Source organism: Octodon degus, unplaced genomic scaffold (assembly GCF_000260255.1).
Source record: "Octodon degus isolate 3935 unplaced genomic scaffold, OctDeg1.0 scaffold00089, whole genome shotgun sequence".
Taxonomy (NCBI): domain Eukaryota; kingdom Metazoa; phylum Chordata; class Mammalia; order Rodentia; family Octodontidae; genus Octodon; species Octodon degus.
In genome coordinates, this window is record NW_004524665.1 from 10,085,079 (window position 1) to 10,100,598 (window position 15,520).

The following is a 15,520-nucleotide window of genomic DNA, read 5'->3' on the forward strand; positions in this document are numbered from 1 at the left end:
AGCCTGCTTCTCTGCCTGTCACCTGGATAGTCCCAGGATAGCAGGGGACGTCCCAGGACTCTCAAGATGAACTGAACTGCACCGTAAACTCCCCAGAGCTCCTGTCACCCTAAACAACACACTTCGACTCCCTCTCGTTTTCTGCTCTGCCCGTCTTCTAGGTCAAGTCTCGTCTTTGGGGTGTAAGTTGCCACCCTGGGTCACTGAGTATATTGACACGGGTGTCCACACCCTGCTTCACCCTGTGGACAGGAGGTCGGTCATTCCTGTCACCCATCCCCGTCCGCGAGTCTGCCCTCAACCTGGCAGTGTCTTGTGCCCCCTACTCCCGCGTGCTGTTTCGTGTCCCTTCTCTTTTGTCTAGTTTATTCATTCAGCTTCTATCTCTATAACTTTCTCTTTTTATGCTCTTTTTTTCCAATTTCTTAATGGAACTAGATATTTGTTCATACTTGGGCTTTCTCTTTCAGTTCTAAGAATGTTTAATGTCACCAAATTTTCCCTTACTGTGGTTCAGTGTGCCTACCATAGTTTCTGGTGTGTCTTCCCCTTCTGACCAGTTTTCTGGGAGCTTCTGTCCTCACCTCTTCCTTAATCCAAGGGTAACCAAGGCGAATACTGTGCTGCCTTGCTGCTCCTCCCAGGCCTGGGGACCACTTCCTCCTGGGTGGCCCTCTGGTGGCTCTTGTCTCCGGACTGGGCCTCTGTTGGCTGCCTGCTGCCTGCTGTTCTGGTTTGGTTTTGTCTGCTTGTCTATGATGTATTTCAAAGGAAGCTGGTCAGTCTGACTGCAGTATACAGGGAAGAATAGATGTTAGAAATCTGGCAGGAAAACTTAGGAAGGAACAGTGGAGCTGGCTGCAGCACAGAATGGACAGAGGCGTGGACAGCAGGGTCCAGCAGTGGCCTGTCCACCACAGAGTGGCCCCAGACCCCGAGCTCCACTCCTCACTCCACTGAGGCTTCACCCTGCATCTAGAGCCTCCTGGAGCCCATTCTGTCCTGTGCAGTCCAGGCAGGCCCGGGCCTTCACCATGCTGAGCTCAGGAGGTATGTGCCAGGGGACGATGAGACTGGTCTGTGTCACCAGTGGGTCACCCTGAGGGCCTGGACTCCCGAGGCCTAGGAACCAGGTTCAGGCCACCGGTGGCCTGCACTGTCCTTCCTTGAGCAGCTAGGGACATGGGAAGAGACCTCTATCCCCCGCTGCGCTTGAGGGCGGCTGGGCTTCCACCAGACTTCGCCATTCCCGTGGCCCGCTGGGACACCTTGGGGTTGCCAGCTCTCCCCACTGCCCTCCATCTTTCAGTTCCCACAAGAGCCCTCAGAGACTGCACCGTGGCCCTAGTGCTGACAGGAAAACCAAGCCTGGCTCCTCCCAGTGGGAGCCCCGGGAGCTCAAGGCACTGGGCTCAGTGTGGGGAATAGGAGTGCGCCCTCTTTCCTGTGCTGCTGAAGCCCTAGCTTTGCCCTCCTGACTCTTGCTCAGGGTCAGGACTCAGAGTCAAAGGGACACACAAAGCATCCGCCTCCCAGGGAAGCCAGGGCACACGCAGGGCGAACCGCTCGGTTACGACGGCTAATTTGAATTCCATAAATTCTAGCCATTACGGAAGAGCATGATGCTTCATGTAATTGGTTTGGGGCCTCTTAAAACTACCATGAAATATTTAAGCCATATTGGAAGGAAACATCTGCTTCTCTACTGGAAAATGTATAGCAATAGAAAACCATCATTTTCAAACTTGTACGGAAGATGAAACATGGAAATCTTGGGCCCCCTTTTGCTTGCTGCAGGTAATAATGTGGCAGGTGTTTTACAGAGTGCTTTGGGAGCCCGCCCAGAACCCTCATCCCACCCAGTACTGGAGGCCCTGTCACCCCAGCCCTCCTCAGTGGTGACAAGCAGGCAGTGGGGGAGGTGCTTGGAGGCCAGTGCTGCCAGGGCAGGCTGCAGCCACCCACGAGGCCCCAGCTCTCTGCAAGCAGCCTCCCTGCCGCCTCGGCCCCTTGCCCCCTCTCACTCCTCCCCAGCACCCTCAGCCCACTGCTAAGATTGCTGCTGTCCTCTGGGGCTGCTTCTCCTGCACCTTAGGGATGGTGCACCCTCCGGCCCCATGCTCCCTGCAGGTCCCTCCTGGCAGCCGTTCCCCTGGGCAAGCAGCAGTTCTGGGGCCTCAGGACTGAGCACACATCCACATCTGCTCCTACCTCCCAGTCTCTGTAGGTGGCCTGAGACCTGGAGGGACACCTGGGGGAAGCATGGACACAGGTAGAGAGGAGAGGGGTCCGGGCTGAGCCTCAGGGCTCTATGAGCGCAGAGAGCCCTGAGGGGTCTCCACACCAAGAGCTTCAGGGTCCAGGGGCTGAGAGCAGCAGCACCTGGTATCTCATGTACCTCCTGAGACAACCGTACAGACCCTGCGGCCCACCTACTGCCCACACCCAGCCTCCCACCACCTGACAGGGCTCCTGTCAGTGTGGCCCAGCTCCAGCTTCCTGGGGGATCCACATGCCTGTCACATTAAGGGCACAGGCTGTCATTTCATTTATTTTTACTGCTTTGCATTCCCAGCCCTTCCTATTTTTAATTTTGATCCAAGGCCTCCTTACGTTGTCCAGGCTGAATGCCAACTTCGGATCCTCCCGCCTCAGCCTTCCAGAGTGCACAGAGGACAGATGTGTGCCATCCCCCAGCTGTGCAGATCAGCTCCTCAGCCTGGCAACCCTGTCCTTTATGGCTATTTGCCGCCCAAAAATCCCACCGCAGCAACCCCTAGCTAGACTCGGAAGCCCATGTCCCCCACATCTCCAGGCAGCCTGTGTCTCCTCTCCAAGGGACAAATGGATGCCCTGCCCTGGGCCTGGGGGAGCTCCACCTGGAGGTGAGGGCAGTAGGCAGGTGGGGCAGCCACGCCGCCCCCAAGAGGCAGTGAGACTGTGCTCAGGATCAAGGGTCTGGGCAGATGCCAGACCTGTGAGCACCTGACCCCCCCAGCATCAAATTCCAGCCGGCAGCAGGGAAACGGAGGCTGGAGGGTGTCTGAGGAGTCCCGAGGCTGCTGTTGCCCTGCTGTGAGCACCTCTGTGATGTGGGGGTCTCCTGGAGCCATACACTATAAGAGAGATGGGTGCTTTCCACAGGACCTGCCCCAGCAGACCTCATGGCTTTGCCCCACAGGGTCCCACACAGGCCCCCACTCTGTGTCCTTCTGGGCAGTGGCCCCCTGAAGGTGCTTGGGCCACTGGGCTCTGAGATCTCCCACCCCCCACAGGACACACCCCCAGAGCAGGGCAGGGACTCCAGAGGATGGCATACAGTGCAGGCACAGGAGACAGGAAGGAGGGACATGTGGTTGGAGCCCAGCAGCCAGCACCTAACCATCAGGGCTCTCTGCACAGCAGGGGAGGGGGCAGCACCATGCAAGCTGTTCAAGGGGATCCTCCTTGTGGCTTCCCTGCTGCCTCAACCCCACCCGCCTAGGGATGGAGGCCAGCTGACCAGGACAGTCACGCAAGCCACCAGCCAGCTGTCCCCTAAGGGCCACCTGCCTTACCACAAAAGAGGAACAACCAGGGGGCCCCAAGACCAGGGTCCTGCTGCTGTCCTGAGGGGCAGGCCTGGCCCAGATGTGGGTCTGGGGAGCAGTGCTCTGCAGGGGTGGGAGGGCTGCGTGTCCACCCCACCTTCGATGTCACTGCCCGGGGAAGCAGAGCCAGCTGTGGGCACTGCGCCCAACCCAGGTCCCTGGGGCCCAGGGGGGGAGGGCAGGAACAGCTAATGAGTTCCAGGAGGTCAGCTGTATGGGGCCCACAGCCCATAAACCCTTTATTGGTGTCTCAGGAGGGAAAACCCGGATGTGGCCATTTATTTATTTTGGATTTCACTTTTCTCTTCTCTTTATAACATGCACTTCCAAGAGTGTAACTGGATTTTTAAAGAAACAGGCTCCTTTTCCAGTGGAAGGGAACTCTTTGTTTTTCTGGTCTTGGAGAAAGCAGTCCTTAATTTTGTAAAACTTGGGCCACTGACCCCATAACTTTGCTGATGGAAACCCACCACATCCCCTGACCCAGGCACCCAGGTGGGAGCGCAGGTCCCCCCACTCCTGAGGGAGGCCTCCCAGGAGGCCTGCCCCTGCTAGGTGAATGTTCCTGGCCACAGCAAGTGGAAGCAGGAAGGGCACTGCACAGCAGTGAGCAGGACTTAGTGCCCACCAGGGCCTGGTGAGCTCGTAAGGTGGCACAACAGGATGCCTGGGACCACCGGGATGCAGGCAGAACTCCTCTTCTGGGTCATCTGCACACAAGCCAGAGAATCAGGGATCCAGTGGAACCCTTCCTGAGACACTGCAGTCTTGATGGCTATGTGAGACTTGCAGGGGCCCCATGAACAGCCTGGCTTTGCAGAAGGGGGAAGAGGAAAGCCTGTGGGGTACACAGACTGGTAGGGTTTCCCCAGACCAGGACTGATGTGATGCTCAGAGGCTTTCATTTCTCCTTGTATTACCAAGTCCATCTAGACAAGAGCCTGCGAGAGGGACCAGGCAAGTGTCACTTCAAGACTTGAGGGAGCTCAGCAGGGCCAGTGGGAAAGTGGATGCTCCTGAACAGACTCCCAAGGCTGTGGCTTGTTTCTGGCCGAGGTTCTGACCCAGGCTGTCTGCTGAGTGCATCTCTGCTATCCATCTCTGCTGCCTGTGGCAGGCCAGGCCAGGAGCCCAGTAGCATCCAGCAGGACCAGGAAGGAAACAGTGCCCAAGGATAGAGAGGGTCCCTGGGCAGCCTCCCCACTGCAGAGGGCAATAAGGGGCCTATGTGTTTGCTGCAGGCCCAGCCACAGGCCACACAGGATCTGGCATCCTGAGAGCAGACCCACCAGCGTCAGAAGAAGGAGCTGGAGGAGCAGGTACATTGGGGCACAGACAGCGGAGGGAGGCCAGGCACAGCACAAGGTGGTCATGCCCTAAGCACCTGTCTGCTGCCCACCTGGGACTGTGTCTGTCCCACACTAGGAGAGAGGCAGGCATTCCAGGACAGCTCGCCATACCCTCTGGCATTATCCCGTCTATAGAATGGTGTGGCCAGAAGGAGGCTGTAAGAAGAGCTGGGTGCTTGCATAGGGAGCCCTGGGGCAACACCTGTCCTCAGTCACATAAGTGGGCGTGGTCAGCTTGTAAGGGTGCACACAGGGCCTTGGGCATGGGACAGCATGTGCCACACACATGCACATGCAAAACATGCCTGCCATGCCATGCCAGGGGCTTGGAGCTGCCAGACCTCAGAGCCCTGTGTTCAGAACCCTGCTTTACAGACAAGGGCACTGAGACCATAGGCGGCCCAGGGTCAGCCCTGTCACCATCCCCAAGCTACTTCCCTGTCACTGTGTCTCATGGTCTGCATAGAGGATTTGTCCACTGCAGGTGGGCAGCAGCCTCTGGCCAGGATACCCTGGGTGGCACAGGTAGGGAAGGCCCTGCATGCCCTATGGCTGCTTCCCTCCCACACAGGCCCCCTTCCTGCCCTCCCAGCACACAGCCCCCATACCCTGTGCAGGATCCTGGCCACACCCCCACCACCCCACCTGATGAGGCTCTTGGCTGTCGCCAGGTAACCAGGCTAAAGGAGCAGCTAGCCCAGGAAGTGCAGCCACAGCACCGGTGTGCCCACGTTCACCAGGCCTCCCAGGCCAGACAGTGAGTGCTGCAGCAGATGCTAGGCAACTTGGCTCCTCAGGCTGGGAAAGCTCCGCGGTGCTGCAGAGCGGGCCAACTGCAGGAGAGGGCACAGGCACCCTGGCCAGCACCCACCGCCCATCAGCTGAGGCATTCTGGTTCTGCAGACTGCAAAGTCCCCACCGTGGGAGCTATGCTGTCGGCTGGATGGCCTGGCTGCCAGTACCTGCGCTCCAGCACCCTTCCTGGCTCGGGCAGTGGGTTGTGGGCGCCTCCTCAGCCACCCCTGGCCTGGCTCTCGTTTCCGCTTTGGACGTGCCATTCTTGCCAGACCCTGGTGGCTGGGCCCTGCCAGGCCAGCTTCCTTGGCCACAGGCTGCATTCCCAGTCTCTCTCTGTAAACACCGGGAAGCACGTGGGAAACATTTCCACCAACCAGAGCCAAAAACACAATGTCCCGCAAGGCCAACCACCACAGCCCCTGTCCAGAGATTGTGGAACCTCCCGCGTCCAGGAACTGGGGCCTGTCACAGTGGCAGGTGGCTGGAAATGACTCAGCTTCGAGTCCTCGTGACTCACTGGCCATAAGCAGCACTGGAGTGTGAAATCCGAAGTTGTTCCAGAGGCTCCCGCGTTCCCGGCCTGGAGAAGCTGGGAAAATTCCCATGGGAACCTGGGCCCAGTCGCCTCAGGGGCTGTGGCTTCCATGTGGCCTGCTGCAGCCATCCGCCAGCGCTTTCCCTGGCTCCCCACAGAGTTGCACAAAGGGGTGCAGCTTCTCCTTTGTGGCTTTCATATTAAAAGCAGGACCAGGCTGCAAAAGCCCCATCTGCACCTGGACCTGCCCCAGCACTGGGCACCAACCCATGCCAGCCACTGTGAGCTGTGCCCGTGCTGTCAGAGGCTATCCTGTCTGGTCAGCCCTTGGATTTACCTGAGCTTACTAATGGAGTTAGAGTATGACAAATCTCAAAGCCAGTGCGGGCAGGTGGGCAGAGAGACCTCATGGTCTGACCACAATACCTGCTCCTCAACAGCAGAGTAAGAGGACCTAAAGCTCAGCCCAGGTCCAAGGGGAAGCTCCAGGCACAGGTATTAGTGGTAGCAGGGCACCCTGCGGCTTGTGCCCACCCAGAGTGGCCAGGTACAGGCAGCTGCAAGCCATCAAAGGCGAGCACAGCTCTACCAGTGCCTGTGAAATGCAGTATGTGGCTCACAGGGCCTGGATGTGTCCCCACACACACCTGGAGGACAGCAGTGCCTTCTGGGAGGCCAGGGAGCAGGGGGCTGGCTGCCTTCCATGGCCGTGCCCAGTGCCAGGACAGCTCCACAGCGACCTGCTCCCAGAACTCTGGAGAAAGCATGGTCCAGCTCTGAGGGGTGTTGCAGTGAGACTGCTCAGGCAGCCTCTCCAGGGGCCTGTGGGTCTGGGATAGGGCCCTCGGGCCTCAGGCCTCGGGCCTGGAGAGGGCAGCCCCCGGTGCCTCATGGACATTGGATTTTCACATGGGTTTGTGCCTTGGCCGGTGCACAGCTTCTCAGTTGGCCTTGAGGGCCTCCATGGCTCCAAGTCAAGTCTTCAGAGGCTGCCCGCCCCCCGACGTGGTCCATGCTCAATGTCTCCATCCTTACACAGCTCAAGATTGGTATCAAAAAAGTACTAAATCACAGAGAATCAGAACATAAAGATCATAACCACCCCTGACACTGAGGTGGACCCCAAGTGGCTGTGCCAAAGGTCCCAGGCCTCAGGACTTCTCCTCTTTGTCTAACATGCTCATACATAGGACAGTTGAGGTCACAGCTTGTGTACTTCCTGGAACACAACTTTTAAAAATGATTTTTACAGACTGGATGTGGTGGCACACACCTATAATCCCAGCGTTTGGGAAGCTGAAAACAGGAGGATCACTACGAGTCCGATCTGTGTAATGAGACCCTGTAGACCCTGTACTAAAATACATAAAAAAATAAAATGAACTGATCTTTACATGACATAAGGTCATAGAGTTTTCTCTGTATCATCAGAGATGCCTCTGAAGCACAACTTTGTCCTTGGGGACAGGGAAGGAAGGAGAGAACAAAGGGAATTGTCCCTGCAGGAGGACCTGGGACGCCTGTGAGCCTGGCAACACTGGCCCCATGTGCAGCTCTTCCAGGGGACTGACCCAGTGCTCAGGAGATGGCGGAGGTGCCTGCAGCTCCAGCGCCTGGACCCTTGGGCCTGCTGTGCCCCAAAGCAAACTCTGAACTCCTGTGTGGTGGTGGGCGTGGGGCTGCACATGCATATGGTGAGGAGCCAGGTCAGGCTGAGCAGTCCCCCTGCCTGCCTCCCACAACCCCATAGGAGGACCTATGCCCTCTTCCCCTGTCCTGGCTTCTCTCATCCTGGAATGGGAGCCTGACTGGGGCCCAGCTTCCGGCTGCACCCACGTGATGGGACCAGCTGTGCTGGGGTCCTGAGCTCCACCAACACCCCTGGTCCTCTCCTCTCCTTCCAGGTGCCCAAGGCTCTGAGGCTCCCTATCTACACTACACACAAATTAAGGCTCTAAATTAAGGTGTCACAGCCCATGGGGAAGGCTCGAGTTTCCTGCCACAGTACATGAGCCCCTTTGATAAAGCCATTTGAGTTTTGATAAATGTGGATTTTCTGTGTCAGAGACAAAGACGCCCTTGAGTCCACAGGGGGACCTAGAACAGCACATTGCTGAAAAGTATTTCCTGATCATATTTTTAGCACCTGAGAAAAACATTTTTTTCTCCCTTTTGCCTGTGGAGTTCTGTGTGTGTGTGTGTGTGTGTGTGTGTGTGTGTGTGCGTGTGCGGGCGCGCATGTGTGTGCTGCATGTGTGTTTTCTTTTAATGAAATGTGATGCCCAGCAGTGCTGGGGCTTGTGTTAACCCCTAGTCTCCCAGGCCCGGCTGGAGATCTGCACAGGGGAAGGCTGTGGTGGGCAATAGGGCCAGATGCAAGTCAGTGGGTCACTCTGGGGTCCACGACTGGAGGGAGCTCTCACACCACCATTTGAGGGATAGCTTTGGGGGGCCAGCCTGATGTCTGTCCTGGCCCACCACACAATGTGCACCTATGGAGCCCACTGTGTACCTGGCCGGGGGGCCTTTACCTCTCAAGCCTGAGTTTATCCTTCTGCAAAACAGGGTGGGTGTGCCAAGGGGTGCCGGGCAGACAAGCCACACCTGGGCATAGGATCTTGCTCTGAGGATCATGCTGGTGCAGGGGTGGTCAGTAGGGAGCCTCCTCCAATCCTGTGCCCACCTCTGATACCGCAGCTTGCACCTGGGACTGTAGGGCAGCCCTCCAGGAAGCCCCAGCCTGGCTCTCCCAGAGGGCCCTGCACTGCCCCTTAGCAGTCATGTTTAATGTTCCTTGCATGGGCACATTGGAGACACCATAGAAATTACAGAAAAGCAAGCTAAACAGGAAACTACCACCTTGGTGGCAGCTGCTGTCACTGTGTGGCTTCTCCCCCTGCCTTGAGGGATGCACTCTTGTCTTCAGGGCTCAAGTCAAGCCCAGCACTGGGATCTGAGAGCAGACTAGATGGTGGAGCCTGAGGCGCAGAAGTCCAGAGCCCAGCAACTCGGGAACCAGGCAGGCCTGGTAGAAGACAGACACTCAGAGCTATACCCCAGGTGCCAGTTGGGACACCACCGGTGGGGACGCTGAAGGGGCTAGGGCCCCCTCCTCCCAAGCAGGCTTGCAGAATTTATGAGTTCCAGGGTCTGAGTGACCATCTCCCACAAGGAGGGTCTGCTCCACCTGGGGTGGAGCACTGGCGTTTCTGCTGCACCTGGGAGGAGACCTCCCCTGAAATGTCCCCCCTCCTGGTTGCACAGCTTGCGCAGGCTGAGACTGCATGATTCTTTGAAGCCCCAGGACCCCCGCAGGGAGGTAGGTATCTAGGATCCGAGATCTGGATAAACTGTGCCACAGACCCAGCGACCTCTTCTGGGCCGGCCCTAGGCAGGCTGCTAGTGGGGACCCAGGCCCAGCGGAGCGCTCAGGTCGCGTGGGTCCCGGCTGGGGCCTGGGCGCCAGGCCTGGCACTTTAAGGGAAGCTTATTTGCATGCCCCGCCCCGCCGCCCCCGCCCCCGCCCGCGAGTGTATTTAAAGGCGCCGCTGCCTGACGCCTCGGCAGAGCCTGGACGGCGCAGCCACCTGCGCCCGCGGACTGCGCGGAGCGCGCTCACGATGCGGCCCTGCGCCGCCTGGACGCTGCTGCTGGCCGTGGCGCTGGGGCTCGGGGCGCAAGGGGCTCTCGGCGCGGTGTCACTGGCCGACTTCTACCCGTTTGGCACGGCGCGCGGCGACGCCGTGACCCCGAAGCAGGACGACGGCGGCTCGGGGCTGCAGCCTCTCTCCGTGCCCTTCCCTTTCTTCGGTGCTGAGCACTCCGGCCTCTACGTGAGTATCGGGTCGTGGGAATGGGCCGCCCGGCCGCTGCCCGCCCCGACTCCCGCGGCGACTTGGCACCCTGCAGAGGCAGGGGTGGAATAAGGACAGCGTTCCCGCGCCAGGCAGACCGCGGCAGAGGCGTGGTGGGGCAGGGCGCGGCCGGACACCTCGGCGCTGCCGCCTCCTCGCCCGCCACGTCCGGCCCTCGTGGGGACTCGGGTGGTGTGCTGGAGTCTTTGCAGAAGCGAGGTGGCACAAGACACACGGCCTCGCTCTGAGTTTCCCAAGTGGGCACTTGGTTTGGGCTCCTCCTTTGGCCACTTGCAAGTACCCAGATGGCACTGAGGCCCAGTGAAGGAGGCTGCGGCCCGATCCCCAACCCCCACAGCGCGCCCAGCACACACACACACATACACACACACACACACACACACACACACACACACCCGCGGTGGCATCCTGCTGTTTTGCAGACCAGGGCTCTGGCAGTGTGGCAGGCCCTGCCCTGTGCCGGCTGCTCAGCCTTAGACACGGAACAGGACTCGGAGAGGAATACCTGGGGCAGAAGGACAAGGCCTGAGTGCCAGATCTGTATGTGTACTACAGGGGCAACTCTGACCACCACTCATGGGCCTCCTGAGGTGGCATGGGGTCAGAGCCACTGGGGGGACCTGAATGCTGGTCCTGTCTAGAAACATGGGCCAGCCAGGCCTGCAGTTACCTCAACACCGCGGCCCCAGCCACCACCTGTGCCAGGTCCAACACCATCACCAGCCCCACCTTGTCATCTGCTGTACCAAGTCCCAGCGGTAGCATGCCCCACCTCCACCGTCAGTACTGCCACCGACCCCCACCTAAAAGATCACCTTCTCCATGTGCACTGACTTGCAGTCTCACCACCAACCTCATCACCCCCAGCCACATCTTCTACATGGTTGTCACTGTGCTTCACTGTGTCCACAGACACAGCCTTCAACTCCCCGCACACTCACAGGGGCCAGCAATATTCACCCTGTCCCCACATGACGCCCTACCTGACCTCCCCATACCTCTCAGGCAGGCCTCCCCCAGGTCAGGGCATGGTCTGGTAATGTGACACTGAACCTGTGTGGGCAGATCCTTTCCTGAAAGTCCCCTTGGGCCAGGACTGTCCAGAGCGACAGGGTGACTTCTGGAAGTCTGAGGTGCACAGGCAGAGCCCGCTCAGAGCTGGCCCGGCCAGAAGAGGCACATACCTTAGGAATGGGAAAGCCCTGTGGACACCACCGTGACTGATCTCTGTCGATGTGTTCCTTATGCATTTGAGCCAGGCTCAACCTTCCCACTCAAATCACAGGTGAAAATATTATTAAAACAGTTGATCCTCTTAACAGCCACACCAAAAACAGCTACCCTTGCCAAATTCCTCCTTGGTGTCACTGCACACAGGGAGATGCTGTTCTAAGTGGAAAGATCTGCTCGCAAAATAAATGGTTTCATCAGAAATGAGCTTCCTGGCTGCTAGCACATATCTCCACAAGAACTTTTTCCTGAAACAGTGATAGTGTTAGGGAAACACTTGCCGATGTGGACACTGCAGCATGCTCGCCACCTTTCTGTTTGCTCAGTAGGAAAGAAACGGAATTCTTCAGTGAGCCGCACCCAGGGCATCTGGCTTCACAGGGCCACGAGCACTCTGGCCAAGGCCAGCGCCAGGCGTGCGGGGTGTGGAAGGAAAGCCTGATAGGTAGGTGTTTCCTCTGGAGTGAAGAAACCTACACATCCCTGCCTTGTCTCTCATGCAGGGCCACATGGCCAACGAGGTGCAGTGTGGACGGCGTCCAGCCCAGCACCTTCGGCCCAGGGCACAAGGGCCTCAGGGAAGCACTTATTCTACTGAGCCATCTCCCTGGCACCCCACAAGGGCCTCAGACATGGCCTCTGTTGCTCTCTGTCCCAAGCCTGTGACTTGGACCAGCAGGCTTGGTGCCTGAGGGAAGGGCTGAAAGAGGTCTTGTCCCTGCACTGTCCTGTCAAAACAGAAGCTAGATGTGCCCTAAGTGAGACCAGTATTTCTGGGGGCTGGGGAGCACCCAGAGTGCCCACCGTACACACAGTGGCTCTGTCCAGAAGAGGACCCCCATTCTCTCTCGTGTCACAGTGACTATGCCTGGCATGTCATGCGGGTCTGAAATTGCCAAGAGGATGTTTGATCGCTATAGCTCTGGGCCCTGGCAAGGGTCATGCTGCTGGACGGGGCACAGCCGTCACCTGCCAGCATTGTGCACAGGTGGCAGCTGCGTGCACGGCGCCTCCAGACCTATGAGCCTGTGGAAGTGCAGTGTTCTTCTCCGAGCAGTGTAGCAGGGGAGGGAGGCCATTCCAGATGTAGCCCTTCCCCTCAGGGCTTCTTGAGACCACATAGAAGAGCACGGTTACTTGGTGCCAAGAGCCCAGCTGTGGCCTGGGGAGCACAGCCTCTTGCTGGGGGCAGAGAGGACAGCTGGGCCCCGCAGTCACCTGTCCAACCTGTGCCTCTGGGTGGTCTCTCATCCACTGCGACAATCACTGACAGCTTCTTAGAAATGCTTCGCCCTCCTTATCATTTGGAAAACTTTGGGGTCAGTCCAAGAATTGAGGCACCCTGAATGGGAGCAGGAAGGTCTGGGTCAGGGTTGGGCTGTGTTCCTACAGAGCCCCCGGGCAACTTGCCATCAGTGTGACCTCTTGACTCGAGCTCTGTCTGGCAGCCGTGCCCTCTGGGAGCCCCTGCCTGGCTACGCAGCCTGCACTGACCCCAATCCTGAATCAGGCCCAGCCCTGCCTTCCCTGGTGTCATTGCTCAGGTGACCTCTGTGGGTTCTTCCGCCCACCTCAGTTGGCCATCTCTGCAGAGTGGCAATACCTTCCTCTCCTGAGTCCACTCCCAGATCTGCATACACAGGCCAGTTTGTTATTGTGGGTCAGAACAGACTTTCCACAGGACAGAGCTGCTGGCCGGACAGTGGTGACAGCAATGGCTACACATATGTCGCAGGCATAGTCACATGGGGAGCAGGACTCAGGAAAGTGGAATGGGGCAGGAGTTGAGGCTGCTGGACACAGATGAGGCAACTGAGGCTACAAATGCCTCCCTGCTCCTTTCTGCCTCTGGGCTGCACTCTGGCTCTGACCTGCTTGGGCGAACTTCGTTTTCTTGTCTGGAGAGCATAATAAGTGGACATTATCTACCTTCAAATATTCTTTTCCTTCAAATAAGAGCCCCACAATAGAGCAAGTGTTGTCCCCCTCTGGCCTTCATATTGTTGTGTAAATATTACGCATATTATAAAATTGACAACACAGTATTTTGGCTGTAAACATTTATCACTTAAAGAGATTTAAAAACTAGAAAGCCTAGAGTCTGGCATGGTGGTCCACACCTGCACTCACAGCACTCGGGAAGCTGAGGCAGGAGGATGGCAGGGTTGAGACCAGCCTGGGCTCTGTTTTGAGATCTGTCTCAAATAACCAAACCAAACCAAAACCAATGACTTTTATATTTACCCACATGGTTGCCATTCTCGATCTCTCTCCATCCTGCGTAGACCCACATTTCCATGTCATTTTCTTTGTGTGGAAGGCTTCCTGCAGTGTTTCCCACTGCCCAGACCTGCCAGGCAGAAGTTATCTTCCCTGAAAATTTCTTTCTATACACTCAGCTTTGAAGGCTGTGTCTGCGTGGAATTCCAGGTGGCTGCGTGGTTGGAGGAGCTTAGTTTCTGCTTTCATTTCCAGCTTGTGAGTCTGCTACTGCACGGTTGCTGGTGTCTGATGTCGTTGGCTTTGTTCCTTCTGTGTGACATGTCTTTTTCTCATATCACTTCCAAGATTTTATTGCTGTAATTCAGCAGGAGTATTTTAGTTGTAGTTTTTAAATTTCTTCTCTTTGGGGTTCATTAAGACCTGTGATTTGTAGCTCTTTGTCATTTGTAGCTCTGATGTCGTTGGCTTTGTTCCTTTTGCGTGACGTGTTTTCATGAAACTTGGAAAAATTCTCAGCCACCTACGATATTTTTCTCCAGTCCTTTGTCCCTTTCATTGGAAGACTCCAGTTATTTGTGCATCAAACTGTGTACAGCCATCCTGAGCACACTGAAACTTTGCTCTTTTTCTTTGGTCCTTCATTTTGGTTGTTCCTATAATTATGTCTTCAAGTTTACATAGTTTTTCTTCTGCTGTGTCTGACCTTTTTATTTCATTTCACTTTATTTTCATGTCAATTTTTATTTCTTATAGAAGCCCTTTAGATCTTTTCTTCTCTGCATATTTTGTTTCTTTCCTTCTTGTATTGATGTTTTCTTTTCTTTTTCTTTCTTTTTGTTTTTTGAGATAAGGTCTCACCTCGGAGCCCAGGCTGGCCTCATCCCTCCTGCCTTAGCCTCTCAAGTGCTGGGATTACAGGCATGTGCCACCATGCCCAACTTGATGTTTTCTTTTATATTCTGTTCATAGTTTGGTTTGGTTTGAAACAGGATCTTGCTATGTAATTCAAGCTGGCCTTAAACTCACTATGTAGCCGAGGGTAGCCTCAAACTTGTGATCCTTCTGTCTCAACCACCCAAGTCCTGGGATTATAGACATGCACCACCACATTCCACTGAGTTCTGAGCATATTTTTAGTATTTCTAATAGCTTATAATTATTGTCCTCTAATTTTAGCAAGTAATTTTTAATGCAATGTTTGACTGTATACCTGAAAAGCAAATTTAAAAGACTGGTAAGCATATTCCACTCCAAGTGCAGCCGTGTTTTCACAGTGGTGTGAACAGGGGTGTCATTCTGGAACTCCCAATGGCATGGAACTCCCAATGGCATGAGAGCCTCCTATAGGACAGGGAGCTGCAGATGGGGACCCCGCAGTGGCTTTGTGTTGTGTCGGGACTGGACAGGCCATTACAGAGCCAGCGCACTTGCACACATGTGTGCTATCCGGTGGTGCATGTAGGCGTGAGTATGCGCTGCTCTGTGTAACAGCATTCTGGCTGACAGCCCATCACATGCATGTTAGTCCCTTAAGCTTATCCTTCAGCCGAGAAGCTCCTGTCACCTGCTGCCGTTAGTGCCCTCGCAGCTTCTAGTGCCAACATGGCTCTTGTATTTGTAGTGGCATTGGTGTACACAAAACTCCCACATTGCCAATCTCATGAAAGTGGGGCACATGCACTTACGCACTGTGCATAGTGCTGGCTTATGCTAATAAAAATCGTGTTGGGGCCAGGGAGATAGCTCAGTAGAATAAGCACTTGCCTGGTAAGTGCAAGGTCCTGAGTTCAATCCCCAGTACCGAAAAAAAAAAAAAAAAAAAATAAAAGCCATGTTACTGGTCTGTGCATACACTGTGCTCTACTTTTATTGTTATTTTAGGTGGATTCTGTTGACTTTAAAATAAAATAAAGTCGGGCT

The 15,520-nt window shown here is 56.1% G+C and overlaps 2 protein-coding genes across 3 annotated transcripts in view; both read left to right on the forward strand.

Moving 5' to 3' along the window:
- Crocc2 (ciliary rootlet coiled-coil, rootletin family member 2) overlaps positions 1 to 7,541 on the forward strand; it is a 48,672-nt gene extending 41,131 nt beyond the window's left edge. The window contains exons 29-30 of one of the 2 annotated variants that reach the window (XM_023722201.1): positions 4,832 to 4,909; positions 5,611 to 5,692. In XM_023722201.1, coding sequence (XP_023577969.1) covers positions 4,832 to 4,867 — 36 coding nt within the window. In that variant the 3' untranslated portion in view covers positions 4,868 to 4,909; positions 5,611 to 5,692. Of the gene's footprint in view, positions 1 to 4,831; positions 4,910 to 5,610 lie in introns of both variants that reach the window. The other variant, XM_023722200.1, reaches the window with a different exon arrangement.
- A 2,317-nt stretch (positions 7,542 to 9,858) lies between these two features.
- Sned1 (sushi, nidogen and EGF like domains 1) overlaps positions 9,859 to 15,520 on the forward strand; it is a 49,133-nt gene continuing 43,471 nt past the window's right edge. The window contains 1 exon segment of the mRNA XM_023722277.1: positions 9,859 to 10,105. Coding sequence (XP_023578045.1) covers positions 9,893 to 10,105 — 213 coding nt within the window. The 5' untranslated portion in view covers positions 9,859 to 9,892.